At 46.0% G+C, this 19,253-nt stretch overlaps 1 protein-coding gene across 3 annotated transcripts in view; it reads right to left on the bottom strand.

The window, feature by feature from the left end:
• The window catches only part of LOC138180988 (cell adhesion molecule Dscam2), a 174,710-nt gene that overhangs the window by 53,653 nt on the left and 101,804 nt on the right, over nucleotides 1-19,253 (bottom strand). For all 3 annotated transcript variants that reach the window (XM_069115404.1, XM_069115402.1, XM_069115403.1), the window contains 2 exons: nucleotides 9,462-9,782; nucleotides 6,602-6,763 (listed from right to left, as the gene is read on the bottom strand). In XM_069115404.1, the coding sequence (XP_068971505.1) occupies nucleotides 6,602-6,763; nucleotides 9,462-9,782 (483 nt within the window). The remainder of the gene's footprint in view (nucleotides 1-6,601; nucleotides 6,764-9,461; nucleotides 9,783-19,253) is intronic.

Below are 19,253 nucleotides of genomic sequence, written 5' to 3'. Positions count from 1 at the left end.
ACTCCTCGAAATAATTTATCGAACACGTAGCACAAATAACAGTTATAAACTGGTAGAAAACCGATAACTGAATGTCGAAAGTATCGGGTTGCCGGATACCGCAACTATTCGAACCTCTTCGAGAACTTCGATCTCGTAACACAGCCAAGGGCTCTTTAATCCCCCCTGAAAGCTTTAAGCGAAATATGAGAATCGTTTAAGCAGCTTTTCATCTCGCTTTTGTGAGTCATCGAAATGGCAACGGGAGAAGCATCGATCGATGGACGACGGTCAACAAGAAGTGACGGGCGGAATCGCGGCGAGATTTCCTTTCCGCCGACCGACTGGAAAACCTCGTTTCAGCCGCGTGACTGGAATTTCGTGCTAATAAGAGTAATGGACTGCTGCAAAGGGTCCACGATATAAAACACTGGCAACAGGGGCGCGGGTGGATATACCGACTGGCGCCACGGGAAAATGACAGACTGTCTATTTGGCTGATGGCACGGGATTTAACCAGTCGATTCGACCACGCGAATATTTTTGCATGTACACGCGGAATAATATGCTCGAATAAGCCAACCGCAGCCTGCAACGGTAGAATAGCATGTCGGTGCTATGGTTCTCGCTGGTGAATTATGGAGCCCGAGCGTTCTTCAGCCGAAAAAGGACGCCACCATAGAACCAGGAGAGACGCAACGCCAGCAACAGCAGGGTCGGAGAGGCATTACCCGATTTCGCGGATTCAATCTCGCTGCAAGTCTTCACGGAACCCCTGCCCGTATCCCTGCGATCCCGTGTACAACGTGTAACACACATGAATGGAGATGGCAGATTTCCGGTCGGGTCAAACGAAACATTTTTTAATACCCATTAACCAGTTGAAATGCCATTTAGCCGGTGTAATAATTCTAAAAGCTTCTGGTTTCAAAAAGGATAGCCAATCTCACCCTTCTCTGCTCCTGCCTGCCTACCTATCTACCTACACCCCCATCCTACATGGGGCTACACCGTGTTTTTTCCCTTTTTTTTCCAGCTATTCCTCTTTTTCTCTCTGGCTGGGACGTGAAATTGAGAATACAATGGCACGCGAACGAATGCACGTGCAGCGGCGAGCTTTTAGCCGTTTGAGCATTTAATCCTGGCGAAAATACCAGGTGAACGCGTATTGTTCCGATATGAGAGGAGCAGTCTGTATATTCGTGTTAACGTACTACTGGGACATATCGAGATGCCGACAAATTGTCAGTCGGCGTATTAAATACGTTTTTTTTCATTTCACCCTCCTCCCTTGTATTTTCAGTAAATACAGCATCAAAGACCGTCGACGATAAGCTAGAGCCGCGATAGCAGACGCAAGAGTCCTCGACGCTGCCTCCCACGATCTCGCACCGAAAAACGAAACAATCTGACTGACTTATTCGCGATTTTATCCGTCGTAAGCAACACACACGAATATGGGAACGTGTGTGATTTACAAACATCAACGGCATTTGCGTTTACGTTCGTCGTTAATTAAACTAACCTGGCTGGAGGCTATTCGGAATCGGACCTTGATATTTCAGGTGAAACGTGCTCCACATGCTATGGAATGTCGGATAATCGATTTTGCGGTGTATTTCTCTACGAAATTATGATGCAATCGCTACCAACGAGGTCAACGCGATTTTATCTCTCTCGGCAAACTATAACAGCACATATTCACCGAGGGTTGTTCCTGTGTTAAATTGCTTCTGCGAATCAAATGGTACGTACGATTCGCATATTCGTCGACCACCACAAAAACACGTTTAGGCCTCGATTTATTCGATATACGTTCCTCCACGCCGTCACGAAACACAGACGTTTTCAGTTTTAAGGAAAAGTTGGTCGTACCGTGCGTATGGGCGGAGCTTTTTCGAAACGCGCAACACGATAAATCACGGCTGGATTTTCTTGTCATTCGCTTATCGAGGTTATGAATCTCGCGCATGCCGGATCGCGATAGAACGCTTTAAATCGCGCCAACTTTTCTCGTATAAATCCTTTTCCCCCGCCGCGACAGCTTCCGTTCAACGAGCGCGCTTTTAACGGAACCTCGTGAACGTTCACTATTCAGATTAACAGTCGGCGAGGAGCGAGTCGATTGTTTGAACCTCGCTTGGAAGGAACAGCGGAAAAAATTCATTTTCCCTCCCTGTGATTTCAAGAATTACAAACTCTCGATCTTTCGTTCGAAATGCTTCCAAGCGTACCAACAGTTTCGTTGATTAAAACTGGAGCACCGCTCGGTAAAAATACAAGGATGTCATCGTGAAATAGTTGAAATCGGTCGGTTGATCTTCGCTTTTGTATCCCGTTCGCTTGGAAAACGATTTCAACCGCTTCTGATTTGTTAAAAGCCTTTCCCTGGAACTTTCGTCGAGCGTGGGCGGCGGGTGCGCGTGATTTTCGAGACTGTCGTGGATATTCTTATTCGCCGAAGAGGATCGTAAAACACGGGACGACCGACGCTGTTGAAAACTGTTTGGGAAAGTTTCTCGTTCTTGCAAGAGCGATAAATCGATATCTCTTAGGCGGTGTTCGTTTTTCACACGGCTTTTTGCGCGTTCGTGTTATTCCTCGACGATCCTGGCAAACTTTCCCCGGAAACCCGACTCCCTGGAAAAACTTTCGTTTTAAGCTGTCCGAGCTGCAAACTGTCATCGCCTATTTACCGGTTCCGATCCTTACCAGGATCCGTGAAAAATTTCCGCTCAAGTCGCAGAGTGAACGCGAAAACCAAAAAATGTGGAGCTAATAGCAAAGTCAGAAATTTTGCTTTCAGGCTGTTCGCAACCATTGCGCGTCTAACGCTTATGAAATCAATGGATCTCGCGATCGGTAGCGTCATCGTGGTGACCTCGATTAAAAATTCATTGCAACGCATTAAATCGAACGTGAAGTGTCAAGCCCGGATTTGCTCGTCGTTCGGTAGACGAACAGCTTACTAACGAGTAACTTTCGGTTTGTCTAGTCGGCGAGTCTCTGAACTGGTGAGTGCTGTGAATGAAAACAGCCCGGAGCTGTTATCACTGCGATATCGTTCCGGCGTCGTTCCAGGCTCGCACGCCGCGTACAAACACCGAGCACCATGAACTGTTTTCCCTTCGATTTACACGCCGTAAAATCCCGATCGAATAACAAAAATTTTTCTTCGTTAAATCACGCGTCGAAAGGTGTAAAAATTCGTAACAAGGAAAAAGAATAAGGTCGCGTTTATCCTTTTACAAGTTTTCGCGTAGTCAGACAAGCGAAAAGAATAAATTCGTTGAATCCCTTTCCACGCATTCTGATGTCACCTAATGCGACGTTCTATCTTGATAATTAGCTGGATGTAAACGCTTTTTGCGTTTAAATCCACTTAAATCGAGAGACTCTTCGAATGCATGGACCATGAAACATCCATCGAACAGGTCTACAATGGAAAGAGAGTAAACGAAGGGGAAATTAAGGCGCAGAAAACGAAAGAAAAGAAAAGGAGAGAAAGAAAGACGACATCGGAATCGACAGTGGAAATCCATGGTTGGACGACGGAAGGACTCGGACAGGATACTGCGAAGCAGAAGATGGTTCGGGGTTCTCGAGGCACAGAGGGACGATCAGCCCGGAGCGAATTTGCATTGTGGCCGAACGCTTCGTGTTTGAGCTGCGATGCACAGTTCCCGACTGCCCCGATATTCACTGCACTCTAATTCCCGAGGAGAACCGTCGATACTCTTACTCCTGTTACGTTCCACGTTTTACATTAAATTATCGAACGGAACGTAATCGATAAGAATTGAATCGGTCTTTCGACAGTCACGAACGACGTTCGAAATGAATGCATTTCGATGCAAGCATCGGACGAAGCAGAAACGAGGATCGCGAAGAAATTGCTGGCAACTTTTGTTCTACTTGGCGTCTACTTCGTGAAATGGATATCGGGTGGCAATCTTATCACGACTTTCTGCTCGATATCGCCAACGAATTATTAAAGTCGCTCGTCTTGCAACTCGAACCGTATCGACATTCTCCGAGTTTCAGTCTTGGTTACCGAGTTATCAGCGACAACACAATTTTTTCTTGATCTTCATTCGTTGGACTTTTACTTTGTAATCCAAGCGACGATCCAAGTTTTCCAACGCTGATAATAATGTCAATAAAAAGAACTTACAGGGACAGGAAGAATCGATTACAGAAGCTTTGAGCTGAGATTCGAGAGCGGATCGTTCGCTTTGTAGAACCGAACTATTCTATTATAATCGAGCTAGCTCCTCATCAAGCTTCCTTCTGTAGGAAATTGCTGTCGGACAAGGAGCTCGAGTGAGTATCAGAGATACGAATAAGACTGCACCGTCTCCGTACATCTGTATTTCCAACTAATTTTATCGTGACACCGATCTCTAACTACAAAACTCTCCCTCCTCTCAGCCCTTTGCATCATATTCCCCAACTTCTACCGAAATTTCTGCCCCTATTACTCTCGAAACTTGAATCGCGAATAACTTCTACCTGGATTCTCAAAATCCATTCAAAATCTAACCAGCTATTCTCCAACGCTTCTTCAAACACTATGCCGGTCAGAGTGACGGGAAACGTTCCTCTCGTTACCACAGCTTCCTTAACAAATTATTCACCGTAATTGACCATCTAAAGCGAGTCTAACTGCAGAGGTGTTGGACAGTGTCCAAAACTTCTCCGTTGACGTGTCTCTGACGTCGGACAAGCGGAGGGCAAACGTTAGGGTTAAATCAAACAGCGAGGAGAGAGCACGACGTGAAGGCAACAGGCGAAGTCTCGATCGTGCTCGACCAGGAAAATCCAATCTTGCGATGGAAGAGGAAATGGAAGAAGAGCACGAGACGACGGGGGTGGCGGGAGCGGTCCCGTCTGAATGGAAAACGAATCACTCGGAAAAGTTTTTAGTCGCGTGCAGATCAGCCCGTCGACGTGAGAAAGTTCCCGTTTATTCGGTATAATCCGTTCGAGAGGGAACGTCGGGAACGCAGAAGCGAGTAACTATGATTGAGTTTTTAGTGGAACGTTCAAAAACAGGTTCCAGGAAAATAGGATGAGAAACGAGGGGCGGAAGAAGCCTAAAAAATGAAGTGGTAGAGGGGAGAACACGCAGTTCTACCAAGTGCACGCGTGTTTCTCGAGACCAAAGCATCGAATACGATCTAAACAGTGCGCTCGACGAGAAAACTTTCGGCGAAAATCGCGAGCCGAACTGGCAAGTTGCTTTGTCGGCACAATGTGAGCATTATGATGGCGCGCTGGGAGGAAAGAAGTTAGAAAAGTTTGACAGAACGGCGAAGAGGGGATGGAAAGCGGAAATCTTCGTGACACGAGGAGAAGGTGTTGGAAAGACGCGATGAAATAAAAGTCGTAAAATTTAACGGGCATTGCATTCAATCAACGTTCGTTTGTGATCAAACGAACAGCTTCTTCTTTCGTTGGCTGAACTTCTCCTTGCCTCGTTTGCCGCGCGCGTAATTTCCCCGTCTTGGTCTGGTCCGAGAGCTTTCTAACCGTCGGGGAAATGTAACGCCGAGTTATAGAGAACTCGTCTCGATTAACAATTTCGGAAAAATAAAAGAGAACGCTTTTCGCGTCGCCGTGAGCTTTGCATCGTCGTTTCTAACACTGCTGCTGATTGGCAACGTTCTCGTAAACTCCTGCACATGTGCTCGACAAGACCCCCTTTTTCCCATATGTAGTACCACAATTCACGTGGGCTTATGGCGTGCAAGAGTGGGCGGCCACGTTAATGTGTATACGTGGATACTCGAATAGTCCCCTCAGACTCTAATTAACTCGGATATTGACCAGAGCAGCTTATATCAGCGTGTGTGCGCGCCGTAACGTGGGCTTTTTTGCTCTGCGCGCGTTCGGCCGTGGTACACAAACGAGGGGAAAAACCGGGCAAAAAAGTGGCTCCAATTTATCAGACTCCTACGCTTTTATCGGTACGCCATTTCTACGTGCCTCTTCAGCAGCGGGGAATGTAAATGTCAAAAACTTCGCAATCACGTGCACCGAGACGTGACATCGGTACACGATACGACAAGGGCTCTTTTCGAATGCGTAACGAGAATGCGTACCAAATCGCGTTTTTCGTTCGAGAAATATCCAACCTTTTGTTCCTGGCATGCACGTTCTCTCGATATCGACGATGCGCGAGTTAGTTCGTTGAACGATCTCAATGGACGGTGAACATCGTTCGTTCTAACGAATCGAATTCGACCAATCCTAAAATCGAAACGATTAAAAAAGGAAAAAACAGAAAGGAAAACTGTTGCGTGTATGGTGAAAGATTGTCTGAAAACGTACGCTGTAATTATATTAACGAAATGGTAAATTCTGTAAATTAGTGTTTCTGAGAAATGAAACGCTAGTCGCTTATTTTGATGCTAAAATAAAATAAAAATTCTTCAGAAAGGGTAATGGAGCAGTTAGCTGGATTTCTGAACGGCTGAAATCACGATGAACGATAGTTTAGTCGAGGAAGATCCGTGTTTGGAAACATCACGAGTAAGCTAGTAGGTTTAAGATACTCGAGACACGTCCGACACGTTTCAGCCTTATCGAACTCAGCTCAATTTATCGCAATATCACTCACCGCTTTTCGGCGTAGGGAAGATGTTATAGGCTGAATCTCGAACCCAGGACGTGACTGCCACGTACTCCTTAACGAACGTCGGTATGTCACACCTGAGCACACCGGTATTTCCAGGAAGGACGTAAACATCTCGCACTTGGACTTCGTACTTTTGACGTACCACTGAAAGAAAGAGCGTCGATATCAGTTTTCCATCGTTAGTCACGTTTGTTCCGTGAAATAAAGTTACATCTATGGAACGGAAGAAGGAACAAGAGGATGAGTTTACGTAATCATGGAAGACAATGTCGAAATTCCAAGGAAAATCGAGCTAGGCAAATTTCCGAGAATTTACTCGATCTTCGTTCGACTTTATCTCTAGTCATACCGCGACAATTATCGTCGGGGTTGTTTTAACCTCAGCAATTCTATTCAGACATCGATATTCACGAAAGCGAATCTCGAGAGCTCAACAGCTTATGGCCAGATATTCCAGACCGTAACGACCCGTCTCTCGTCGTTAACTCCAATAATAATATAAGGCACTACGCATTTTCTATTACAGATTCGTTATTCTACTCGCCAACAACGTCGCTTTTCAACCTGTCTGCGACCCGTGCATTCGGTAATTAGTGGCTCCCTCTCGTGTTTTCAATCCAGTTCTCCAGTTATCGCGCACAATCCACCCTTTCTATTCTACGTAACGCAACTCGGCGATTCTTTCCAGAAATTTTCGTTGATTCACGAGCCGCTAAGCGCGATAAGTGATTCTTGCCAGGGCTTGGACGCGATTGTTATTCCCAGCAAAAAACCAACGAAAATCTTTCGTTCGTCTTTTGTGCTCGCCAGGGATTGCGTTGTTTCGTCGGTTTCCCCGTCTTTCGCGCACACACGCAAACATGAAACGCGGTAGCACGTACACCGACAAAACGCTCGTCTGTTTCCGGTGGTCGCTAGAAAAACGCGAGTGAAAGCTTGGCAACGTGCGAGAGGTAAAGCTGGATCTTGATCTTGGCAGTGAGTGTCGCTTGTTAGCCATAAGCGGCCACGGATTCCATGCAGTGCATCTGCGAGCTGGGGGATGAAGCAGCGAAGCAGCGATAAATGTAGTTGGCGCGGCTCTCTCAAGCCGCGATCATTCTTCCACTTTTACCCGCGGCTCGTGGTTTAGAACGTCATCCTGTAGAACGACCGATTACGTTTACAAGTGGCGAGAGAGATAGCGGACTACCGGAGACATCGCGGTATCCGATAACGAAAAATCTTGCAGCGCGCCTAGCGAGGAGCGTCACGAAAGTGTTACGGGAAATGTAAAAAAGAAAGAGAAATACCAAATCGTGAAGTCGAGGCATTAAATGCCCGATACCAACGGAACGTGACGTTAAGTTAGCAGATGGAGAGCGCGGACGTTGCTACAGCTACGCTGTGTTCATGGCGTAATTGCGAGCCACGACACACCGGGAACGTTCCCCGGCAATTTTTTGCCAGATTACTGCTGTCGCGTGTTCCGGTTCAGCGTCCGAGAAGCACTCTTTGTCCGAACGATTCTGTACCAGGTATGTAAATATGAAACCGGAATTTTTGTATAGAAAATACACGTTTATTGTATGAAAATTATTAAAAATATTTTATTCGAAGTATTGCCCATCGCCAGCTATACATTTTTCCCACCTGTCTGGCAATTGGTGGATGCCACGCCAAAAAAACTGTCGCTCTTTTGAGGCAAACCAATCATCGAGCCATTTTCGTACATTTTCGTAAGAAGTGAAGTGCTGGTCAGAAAGTGCGTGCCCCATCGATGCAAATAAATAGTAATCGGATGGAGCCAAGTCTGGTGAGTAAGCCGCGTGCGAAAGTATTTCCCAACTGAACGCTTCGATCGTTTCCTTGACCGGTTTTGCTGTATGCGATGGTGCATTATCACGAAGCAAAATTACTTTGTGTTGCCTTTTTTGATATTCTGGTCGTTTCTCACGCAAAGCTTGATTCAAATCGATCATTTGTTGTCGGTAGCGCTCAGTATTAACGGTTTCACCAGGTTTTAACAGTTCGGTGGTCTTTTTCGGTGGTCTTCCACGTTCTTCGTTCCTCGCGTCAAAATTGCCACTTCTGAATTTTTTAAACCACTCAAAGCACTGTGATTTACCAAGAGCATGCTCGCCGTAAGCTTCGACAAGCATTCGATGCGATTCTGCAGCAGTTTTCTTCAAATGGTAACAGAAAATCAATGCTGTCCGCAAATCGTAGTTTCCAGGCACAAAATTTGACATGTTCAACGCTATTACAAACTATGCTGTTGTATGAAACTTGTATTGTTCTGAGTCGAAAATGTTTGTGAGATGTCAACAAGGACTTTTGGCATCAATGACGCAGTTTAGTGATAACTACATTATCAGTTAGGGCCATCTATGGGCAAATTCCGGTTTCATACTTACAGACCTGATACACTTCTTTGCAAGGAGTTCTCCACTTGCCGCGAGATATCGCGAAATATAGCGATCTCGTTATCGTCGCGCGACTGGCTATTTTAAAGATACACAAGATGCACGAAATTTCTATGGGACGGAAAAGAAATAACAGGAAAGAGAACAGAGTCGATGATACATTGGGAGAAAATTATCGAGCAATTTTTTAAGAACCATGCAGATGAAAGTGACAGATTAAGGTAGAAGAGAATAGGGAGGGAATTTCTATGGAGGGGAAGGGAAATAATAAAAAGGAATGGAGAATCAATAACACATTGTGATAAAACCATCTGGCAATTTTGCGAGAACGATGTAGATGAAAGTGAAAGATGATGGAGAATGGAAAGGAAAAAGTCTAGCTTCCGGACCGGAAGGGGAAAGCAATCGGTTGGAAGCGAAGAAATAAAGGTACTCACCGGCCTTTACCGTGATTTCACGGCCCAACACCCTACCGACGCTGTTCGAGGCTTGACATCTGTAGACAGCCGCGTGGACGTCGTGTCGGTAGGTCTCCGCACTGAATGGCAAAAAATACATTGAACCATTCACCAGCATCTCACGGATGTGAGGTATAGGGAGGACCGGTGACTCGTCCCCCATAAGCCAATCAATCCTTGGCAAGGGACTGCCCTGGGCCGAACAATGGATCATAGCCCCGGTCTCGTTCGAGAATTCGACCGACGAGCGTGGCTCCGAGATCAACACTGGACCCTGACTGTCCAGCACCACACCCCGTCCTGTAACATGGATCGCGCGGCATGTTCCGTTTAGAAGGATCGACGTTCGGACACGCGGAAAATCGAGAAGGCTTTTGGGAAGACGTTAATGGAACTTGACCGAGATTGTAGCGTTAATTTCTGTGAAATTGTATTAACTGGAAGGTCAGGTATGTGGTCGGTTTGCGAACGACATTTATGAGTAGATATCGATCGAAGTGTAACGTGAATAAGAACAATGAACTGTTGGCGTTGTCGAGTAAAGTGTATAAACTTGCGTACGTATTCGCGTAATTACACGCAGGAAAGGTATTCTGGCCGCCATTACGCAAGAAGGGGGAAACTTTTTATACGTCCTAGGGGAGATATCAGATTTAAACTCTCAAAAGCAGACACAACTCGGTACTGTGCTGAAAGTACGTATCTGCTTTGACACGATGAACTACCGTAATTAATTATTTACGGGGAAACTTTCATCTAGATACGAATGCAATGAAACAAAGAACACTATGATTTAGCGGTCTCGTTCCTCGTTTCGTATAATTTTACGACAAATTGATATGGACAATCCATTTCGGAAATAGAAACAAGCCAATCGAAAGGTGATCAATCGTTAAACGCTCGAAACTAATCTCGGGAGCGACGTGTCTGGATAAAATACTGGAGAAGTACATTGGACGGAAAGGAAGATATTTTTCTCTAAACGAATAATTCATCCGAAGATGAATCGAATCAATAAGGATATTCGACTGGATAAAGAAACAATTGGTTTCCCAATATTCTCTTGGCCTCGTAGGTAAGATCGAACGAGCGGTCGCTTTGCAACTTCTTCGATATTCCCTCCGCGCATCTGCGGTAAGCGGTTTATATTGCAAAATGCACACACTTATATAGCTATGTATGGACACGTATATCCGGTAAACGCCGAGGAACTTCCGTTTTGTTACGAAGCATCGAAGGAGCAGCAGAGTAGCTGCACCAAGTATGCAGCAGTAACAGCGGGATCAATCATATTCGATCTCCGTCTTGTCAGTTATTACGGTCTGCGAGCGAAATCATTTGCATTCATCGCCGGGAATGCGACGAGTTCATCGCTCAAGCGTGAAAAATATATAATAGGAAATATGTCCTAGCAATTTCAAAGATTTATACAGCGTTCAATTTGTTTTTTTAAGCACGAAAACGTTTCAATCCTTTGAAACAAAATGCGATTTGCTTTCTAGAAAATGTTACTCGAAACGTTATTCGATTTGTCGCGGGCGTCTCTCGTCGAGCGTTGAAAAGAAAAAAAATAATGAAACCACCGTCGGCATTCACTGTATTCAAATAATGATAACCGAACCAACTTCCCGCCGACGATAAAACGCTCACGTACGCTCATCCACATTCGCTGAATGGCGCGCGAAACGTCGCCTTTCTCCACACCGTGTTCCGATTGCAACATTTACCACTCTCCCACTCCCTCGGTTCGTATCATTTCCTCCCAGAGCGTTTCCTTTCCACAACCCCTGCCTCTCTATCAGCGGGTTTCTCCCCTATATCTGTTCTACCAGGCAAATCTGATACAGTATCGCCGACGTGGCTAATGTCCTCGAAATTTCACGACAATGTTTTTCAGCGATCGGATCGCGACCAAGCGCCATAGACAATGCGTACATGAAAACCATACGAGGGAACCGATGTATTACGTAGGGACGGTGATTTGATAAGCAGAATTTCGGTAGCTACGTGAAACTATGAAACCGTTAAAGGTTCATCGCCACGAGCTCTATACACATCGCTACATCGCGCGCGCGTCCATCCAATTCGTGAAAGCGTATATGTGCCGTGAAGACGTTTATATTCGGCGCTTCCTGCCCTGTACGAGCGCGCGGTGCACCTGCGCCGCCGGTTTACAGCTATGCAACCCTGCCATCTAGCTCGCATTTATACATGAGCCAGCTCGCTGCTTTCCATGGATGCGTATACATACTACATTCATCCTCACACGTATGGATGTATAGTATATTCGGAGTACAGAGTGCACACGTATCGTGTGCATCGGTACATCTGCTGCTCCCAGGGGCGTTCTTCCTTTCAAGCAAGGGGCAAGCAAACTCGCTCGCGCGCTCGTCGAACGACAGCGATGGAAAATAAGGTTAAATTAATACGCGTATAAAGCAGTTTGTCGGTGACAGCGAAGGCAAAACGGTTATTAAGGGGAACTATGCCCGCTGTGAAGGAAAATTGTCCTCGTTCTTCTTGTTTACGAGCAAATTCGATAGAGATTCCGTCTAACTCGATAACCAGTAGCTTCCTCTGATTTCCTGTCCGCCCTTTATCATTACGAATCGTGGATGAAATAAAGACTTTTTGATACTACAGTCGCGTTTCACGCTTTTGGCCAAGATATCGTTAGATATTTTTTGCCCTCGGAATATAAAACTTGGAAACTGTTTTGGTTTGTTTAACGCTCGTTACGCTAATTAATTGAAGCTTATTGGAACGATTCTTCTTTCCGACCGAGTAGTAGGATTAAAGAAAGTCGTCATAACCGAAGAATGATCATACCGCAGAAAGGAAGACGGTAGAACGAATGACCATTGATCGAAATTATTTGCGCATTCGACCGTATCCGTTTATTGTCGCAGCGTTTCAATCTCTCGATGCGAGACGAACAAAAGCAACGTGAACGACGTATCCAATTAGCGATTGGAATCGCGTAATTCTACAAAGAGTTGATCAATTCAGTAACACCGCATTTCCATAAGTAACCCTGTTAACGAGTCTCCGTTACGCGATCTAACGATCCATCTTTAGTCACCGTTCTACAAACCAGCATAAATAAATCAACGAAATAAAACAGAAATGTTGAATAAAAGATTGAAAATCTAAACACGCGAATCGAGAATATAAATAATACAACAAAATAAAAGAAACGAGATTCGTTGCCGTATAAATTTCCGCGATTTTTTCCCATAAACTTCGTAATCGCTCGTAAAGTTCGTCAGAATGTTCACTCGTGAAACGCGCCTTTTTGTCAATTTTCCTAGCCATTTTCCTTCTTCATTTTATTTAGAAGCGTCACATATTTGCCCCCGGCATTCGTGACACGGTCACCGTCCACAGCTCGCCCATATTTGTAGCCGTCACTTGAAATCCCCTTGTACAATTTTCAGTTAAACGCGTTCAATCTCGTTACGAGCGATGTACTCTCGAGCACGCGCGTACACGTGTTACGCGCAGTTACATGAGACGAACCGGAGAAAAACGTGACCCCATATTCGATGATATACCTCATTAAGGGGAATTGGTGCTCAAGTCCCCTATGTTGGGCTCACGTGCAGCACGAAACCAGGCATCGAATGTTAACGCGGTGTCCAAATAATCATAGGGTGGCAAACAGTGAAAACAGGAAGCGATAAATTGTACGCGCGTAATTCCGCGACATGGCGTTTTTATCTTTCCACGCGGGCGCGTACAATGCGCGAACGCTCGGCTCTCATAGATGTTCTCATAGATGTAGCATTCTTTCTTCCATCGTTTCTTCTTCCCTTTGTTCCTTTTTCTTTTTTTTTTTTTTTATACCACTTCGCTTGTCGACGCACAACGAGGAAGAATGCACTGTTCGGTAGACTAGTATGACTACATATGCGAAGCTAAAGGAACGCGATACGCGTGAAACAATCGGCGAGGTGAAGCGTAGACGGTCGAATCGGTTGCGCGAGAAATATACTCTCCATGATTTCTTTCCTTTCTATACAACCGGTCGACAAAGACACAGTCTGAAAGTTCGCGCCATATATTTCGATGTACGCGTTTGACCAACTAGCCTTTATATTACACCACACGAATTCCGATTCCATGTACATCGAAGCTCGATAGAGGTTTCGACCCATTTTCATTTCCTCGTTCTGAGCAGTCCGAATTCCCACTATCCTACGGCTATCGTACGTTTACGGTATCTATCCGTTGGGTCAACTGCGAAATTTAACGAACAGAATGGTAATTGGTCTCGTGACGCTGGATTTGAAACGCGGACAATAATGGTCCATTTCCTTTTCCGAGTTACACGCATTGAATACAAAGAGTCACGAGTAAACGACTTTCGAAGGTATACCAGGAGTTTCTGAACGTTCGATAAGATGCTCGTTTAAACATTGCAAAGCAAGACGCGTTGTCGAGAGGTATGAAATTCAGCTATCGCATCGGCCGATGAGCATCTGCTGCCACGCGCATAACGGCGCGTATAATACGTGGCTTCGCGGAACAGGATTGAACGCGGCTTAATTAATCATGGTGAAATTCGGCTCTAAAACTTGTTTGCAGTTGCCCTGCCTCGGGCGACAAGGTTAATTTCGGTTATGCGAGGGAATATTCAGACACGATTTAGAACGAACTTTCGCCTGTCGACCACGTGGATCGTTTGCATGCCTCCTTTTCCGCTTCTTTAGAATTTACTCGAGATAATCTCGGATAACGAGAGAGCCGCTCTATTTTTCTTCTTTTCTTTTTCTTTTCTACGCCAGTCGATAATTGCGTAACGAGAGGAGGCGGTGAAACTCGATGCGTTTGCACGAGTCACTTCCGGTATTTCGTAATCGTCGGATAACTACATTGCCAGAGACAATTATACGCCGACAATGTGCTTGCCGCAATTACGAGCTGCTATCTCTCTTTTCCACGTTGTGACGCAACTATTTGCCGCTGTATATTTGCCTGGCATTTACAGAGTGTCTCGGAAAATTCCAAATATTGTGAAATCTCTGGTGCTGTCGTGTAAGCTCCTCGTACGGCTGCCGGGTCGACGTCCATGCCGTTAATTCGCATTTCGTGAATTCAACGGTTGCAAAGCATTCGTCATATCGTTTATACATCGACGTAGTTTTACGGCACGCTCGCACCGTTGACTCTCTTATTCTCCTTAGAGAGTCCTGCTTTTGACGCTGTCGCACATGTTATACGCTCGCGCTACTTGATACGCTCCCACTTCATCGTACGCGCTGTGTTCTTGGTGATTTCGTCGGTTGAAACGCTTCCTGTGTTTTCGGGCCGGGGAATATCTGTTTGCAACGAAAATGTTTCTGGATCGCGTGGAATGTTAAGCGGATATTGGAGTTCTTTAACTGTTTTGTACTCTGCGCGAGAAAGGAGGGAAAAAAGCGGGAAAGAAAAGGGAGCATCGTTTTCGAAGCAAAAAACATTTTCCACTTCCCACGCGGTACCTAGAAAAAGAAAAGAGGAAAAAATACAACTTTTTAAACAAATTTCCAACCAACGCAAACACTCTGCAACATAAAGTTAGTCGAGATATCCCAGATATTCAAATGAAACGAAACGGAAGTCGCGAAATTTTTCGAGAAACTGTTCGCCAAATATTTGGGTCACCGGTGCGTTCCATCCAAATAAATACCGGAGGAACATTTCTGATCCTGTGACTCGTTGAAAGGAGAGAATGTTAGAGGGTAATATCGACGAGCCGAATGCCGCGAACAAAAAAATCCTTTGATGCGCGAGGGCTTGTACACGCAACCGCCCCATCGAGTCTCTCTCCATGCTCTTCACGCTCTCCACCCAGATGCATTCCATTACGCACATGTGACCGAGTAACGGTTACGCAGCTTCTACCAGTTCTAGCAACGCGATACACCTGTGCCGGTCTACAATTATGCACCGGCGCGGCGCCATTTATGTCGCATTTATACACTCTCCTCTACATTCACCCCTGTCTTTTCCGCCGCGTTCCACCAACATGCATCCGGTTGCTCTTGTCGCGAGTATGCGCGTCACACGGAGCCGCTGCACGTACGCGCGCATCAACTGTGCAAACGTTGCGCCCGTTCCAGCGACTGTTACGCCGGGACCAGCCCTGTATTCTCGCGTTGCACTTTCTGATTAATTACAGAGCGCTGTCACGCTGCAGTGGACCGGCATTATCATCCGGAACACGGAACTCGCGCGTCGCTGACGAATTAACCGACGCGACGTAGCTCGGTCAACCGTGACTGTTAGTTCTTAATCGAAGAATCGCGTAGGAGAATCGCGTAGGAGAATCGCGTAGGAGGATCGCATTCGACCGGAAGAAAGAAGATGAATCGTTAGACTTTCTTTGTGAGAATCCGCCTGAAAATCGATGAAATCCAGAGTTCGTCTACTGTCGTTAAACCTTCCGGTTCGTAGAAACATCGAAGAGGTTTAATTGTAATTAGACCGAAGCTCGCAGTCAGGTGTAATTTAAGACCATCTCAAAGTACCATCTCGAAGTACGACTCGAGTCGAATGGTAGATCCGAGCCATCGGGTTTCGGGTTGGATCGACTTTCAACGAGAATGGTTGAACGCCATGCGGTCGAATTCTCGAACTTGAATTTCGACGACAGCGGACGCTGCTTTAACGCCGGTTACTTCGACTTCATCCGCTGTTACTTACAAACACTCCAAGTTCAAAAGCCCCGAAAACGTAGTAGCAGATCTAACGAGTGTCGGTGGCAAGCTTTGCGATCTCCAATTACTCTCCGTTTGGATCGAGTTTCGACGTAACTGAATTTTATATCGTCGTATCTCGAATTGCTCCGTCTCTCTTTGCGAGTAAAGTGGATTTAAAACAATAACCGCGTCTTCTTTCATCGAGTTATCGTGAAATTCTTTCCAAGACGCTATACGAAGAATCGAAGCGTTGTAGCTTAATCGGTGAAGATTTTAACGAACCCGACCCGAGTTTCGATCATCCTATTCCCTTTCGTTAATTGGCGCCAGCTTCGAACACAACGCGAGTTCTCGTCGCGTCGGATCGATAGCGCGGATCGCGATTATCCTTGCGTTCGGCTTACCTTAATCCGACTTAAGCGCCTACATAAATACGAATATATTTCGCATACGCGATGACCGAAGTTAGCTGCAATGCAGTGGCGCGATACGAGAGGCGGCTAGGATTTTCCCGGCACGCGCACACCGTTAGGATCGTTTGATCTGGATCATGGTTAATTTCACCGTTGGTTATGGCGCACAATACCGTACCAATCACGCCGTGACTTCGCTGCATTGCGCAGTCCGATTGGTTTCTCCGTAGCAGCCACGTATACACGCGCTCGTGCCTTCGTACGCATATATCGCCAAATCGTACGATCGTGGCTGTGCCACGTGCCAGTATTGGTGAATGCGTGCGAACGTGCACACTACTGGACAGGTTACATATACACGCGTGTCACCCACATAGCGGAGCGCGTGTAATCGACGACCAGATAAAGCTGTGAGACGGATCAATCCGTGACGAAGCCATCGACTTCGAAATGCTAGATTTCGTTTCAATCTCGTCGACGGATCGCGTTCTATTCACGGAAAGAACGCGACAACGCCGTCGGACGAGATACATCCTCGAATTATGGGGCAAATTGGACGATAGATCACTTTGTCGCCGGCAGACTTTTTAACCAGGAAATTCCGTGTCAACGGTTGGCCGGTAGAATGAGTGATTTAGAGGCACAAACGCGGCCGGCTGACTTTCTTCCCTCTATCGTTCTCCCGTGAATCTCTTCTACCTTGCCTTTTTAATTCGGTTAGACCGTCTGGCGATGCACAGGCATGGGCGTGTCTCTCGTGCATGCGTCCGTAGGATTTGCAACTTGTCCGTTCCCAGAAAATTTTAAATTGTAAATAAGGTTGCCAAGTTGCTTTCGTGTTGAGAGAACAAGGCAAGCTCGTTGAGTTTTCGCGAAATTCGCAAACTAGCTTGGCTCGTAAATCAAGGTTTCGCCAGACGTTAACGAAATCTGTGAAACCACATAATCCACAGGAAATCCTGTTCGCTTACTTTCGACTCTTGAATTTCCCAGAGCTATATGCCTATCGGTCTGGCAAAATCGCGAAATAGGAAAACAGGAACGATCGATGGAAAATGCTGACGCGTGACAGTCACGCGGCAGACTTTCGACACGCGAGACGCTACTATGAATCGGTTGCCTGGCTTGTGACGGCACATAACTTCCCCGTCGTTCGACTATCTCTCTTTTTATCCGTGATGATCTATCGCATTATGTACCGTGTCGACACCTTACCGCCTCACTTTGAACAACGTCGATAGTCTGATCTTCGAGCACATAGGTTGACACATTATGCACGCACCATAGAGCATGTTGGTCGAGAACGGGTTGGGCGAACGGAAGAGGAAAGGAAAGGAAGGGAAATCAGCCGGCATCGACGATGAAATTAGTTGGTCGCGTCACGAAGAGCCTTATACCTCGTCTGGCCTTCTTTCCTTTCTTCCTCTCTTTCTCCCCCTTATCTCTTCTAACCGTTCGATTTCCTTTCTTCTTTCTCCGATTCCCTCTCGTCTGCTCTCTGGTCCCTCTTCCTGCCGCTCGTCACTCCCTGTTTCTCTGTCTCTTTCTTCACGACGCGAATGAATATATTTCCCTCGGTAGCGTCTTCATCCGACCGAATGGAAGAATCTAGCGAGACGGGAGCAATATCGACGGAAATCGAATCGCAAAATGGAGAAAATGACTGCGAGTGCTTCACCCTATCACGGAGAAGAACGAGGCGAGAAAATCAGCAGAAAGGTGAATGAATGCGAAAGAGAAGGAGGGAAAATACGGCAAGACGGACGGGGGACAGAAGAGGAAGAGGGACGAAGATGGATATTCGAGGGACAGAGAAGGATGGACAAAGCGCGCGAGGGAGAGAAAGAGAAAGGAGGAATGCATTCCTGGGCGAGTTAATCCCTGGAGTCTGGAATGGCTGACAATGCCATGGATCCATGCCTTCTACCTTCCTCTATGCTCTTCGTGATCGTGTGCGTTCTCGTATGTACGTGCCATCGAACGATGGTACGGGGGAATCAAGCGTTCCGACGTATTATCGTCTGCAATCGATTCGCCGATTCTTAATATCGCGAAACTCACCCGTAAATGGATCTTAATAGGGGTGAAAGTCAGAAATCTTACGTGTGGCTGCACGTATTTCTTAACGCGTTCCCCATCGCATCTGCGACCGAACTCAATGCGTTGACCCAATCGTTACCATAAGCAGCTTACCAAGAGCTTGTCGGATCGTCAGTTATTCACGTTATATTTCCGTCGTCTGCACGAATTGCCATTTGCTCTCTTCGTTCCGCTTTTTCCACGTTTCTCGTGCTTCCTTTGTCGTTTGTCAAGAACCTAATACGATAGCAGATGAAGATACCATTGGTATACGTTAATTCGAACTCATTGTGGATCCTCGCGAAATTGAATTGCCATCGACTCTGGATACGTGCTCTTGTACTCGACGAGTATACGATTATAACGACGCTTGCTTCCTATTAGATGGAGTCGTTTTTATTAGATGAAAACGTGATTCATACCGCGAGTGGGTAATTTTTAATTGATTGAATTTTTTACATCGTCTAAAATTCTGGTCTGGCGATTTTTCAACGAGCACTACGGAGCGCAATTAGCTATTTCGGATAGTTCTATCGCGCTGACAACCAAACCAATTTTCTACTTCTTTCGCGAATAGAACAATTACTATCTAACAT

Source organism: Bombus flavifrons, chromosome 6 (genome assembly GCF_040668555.2).
Source record: "Bombus flavifrons isolate JBK064 chromosome 6, iyBomFlav1_principal, whole genome shotgun sequence".
Taxonomy (NCBI): Eukaryota; Metazoa; Arthropoda; class Insecta; order Hymenoptera; family Apidae; genus Bombus; species Bombus flavifrons.
The sequence above is the reverse complement of the archived record's forward strand: the minus strand, read 5'-3'. Positions and strand labels throughout refer to the sequence as shown.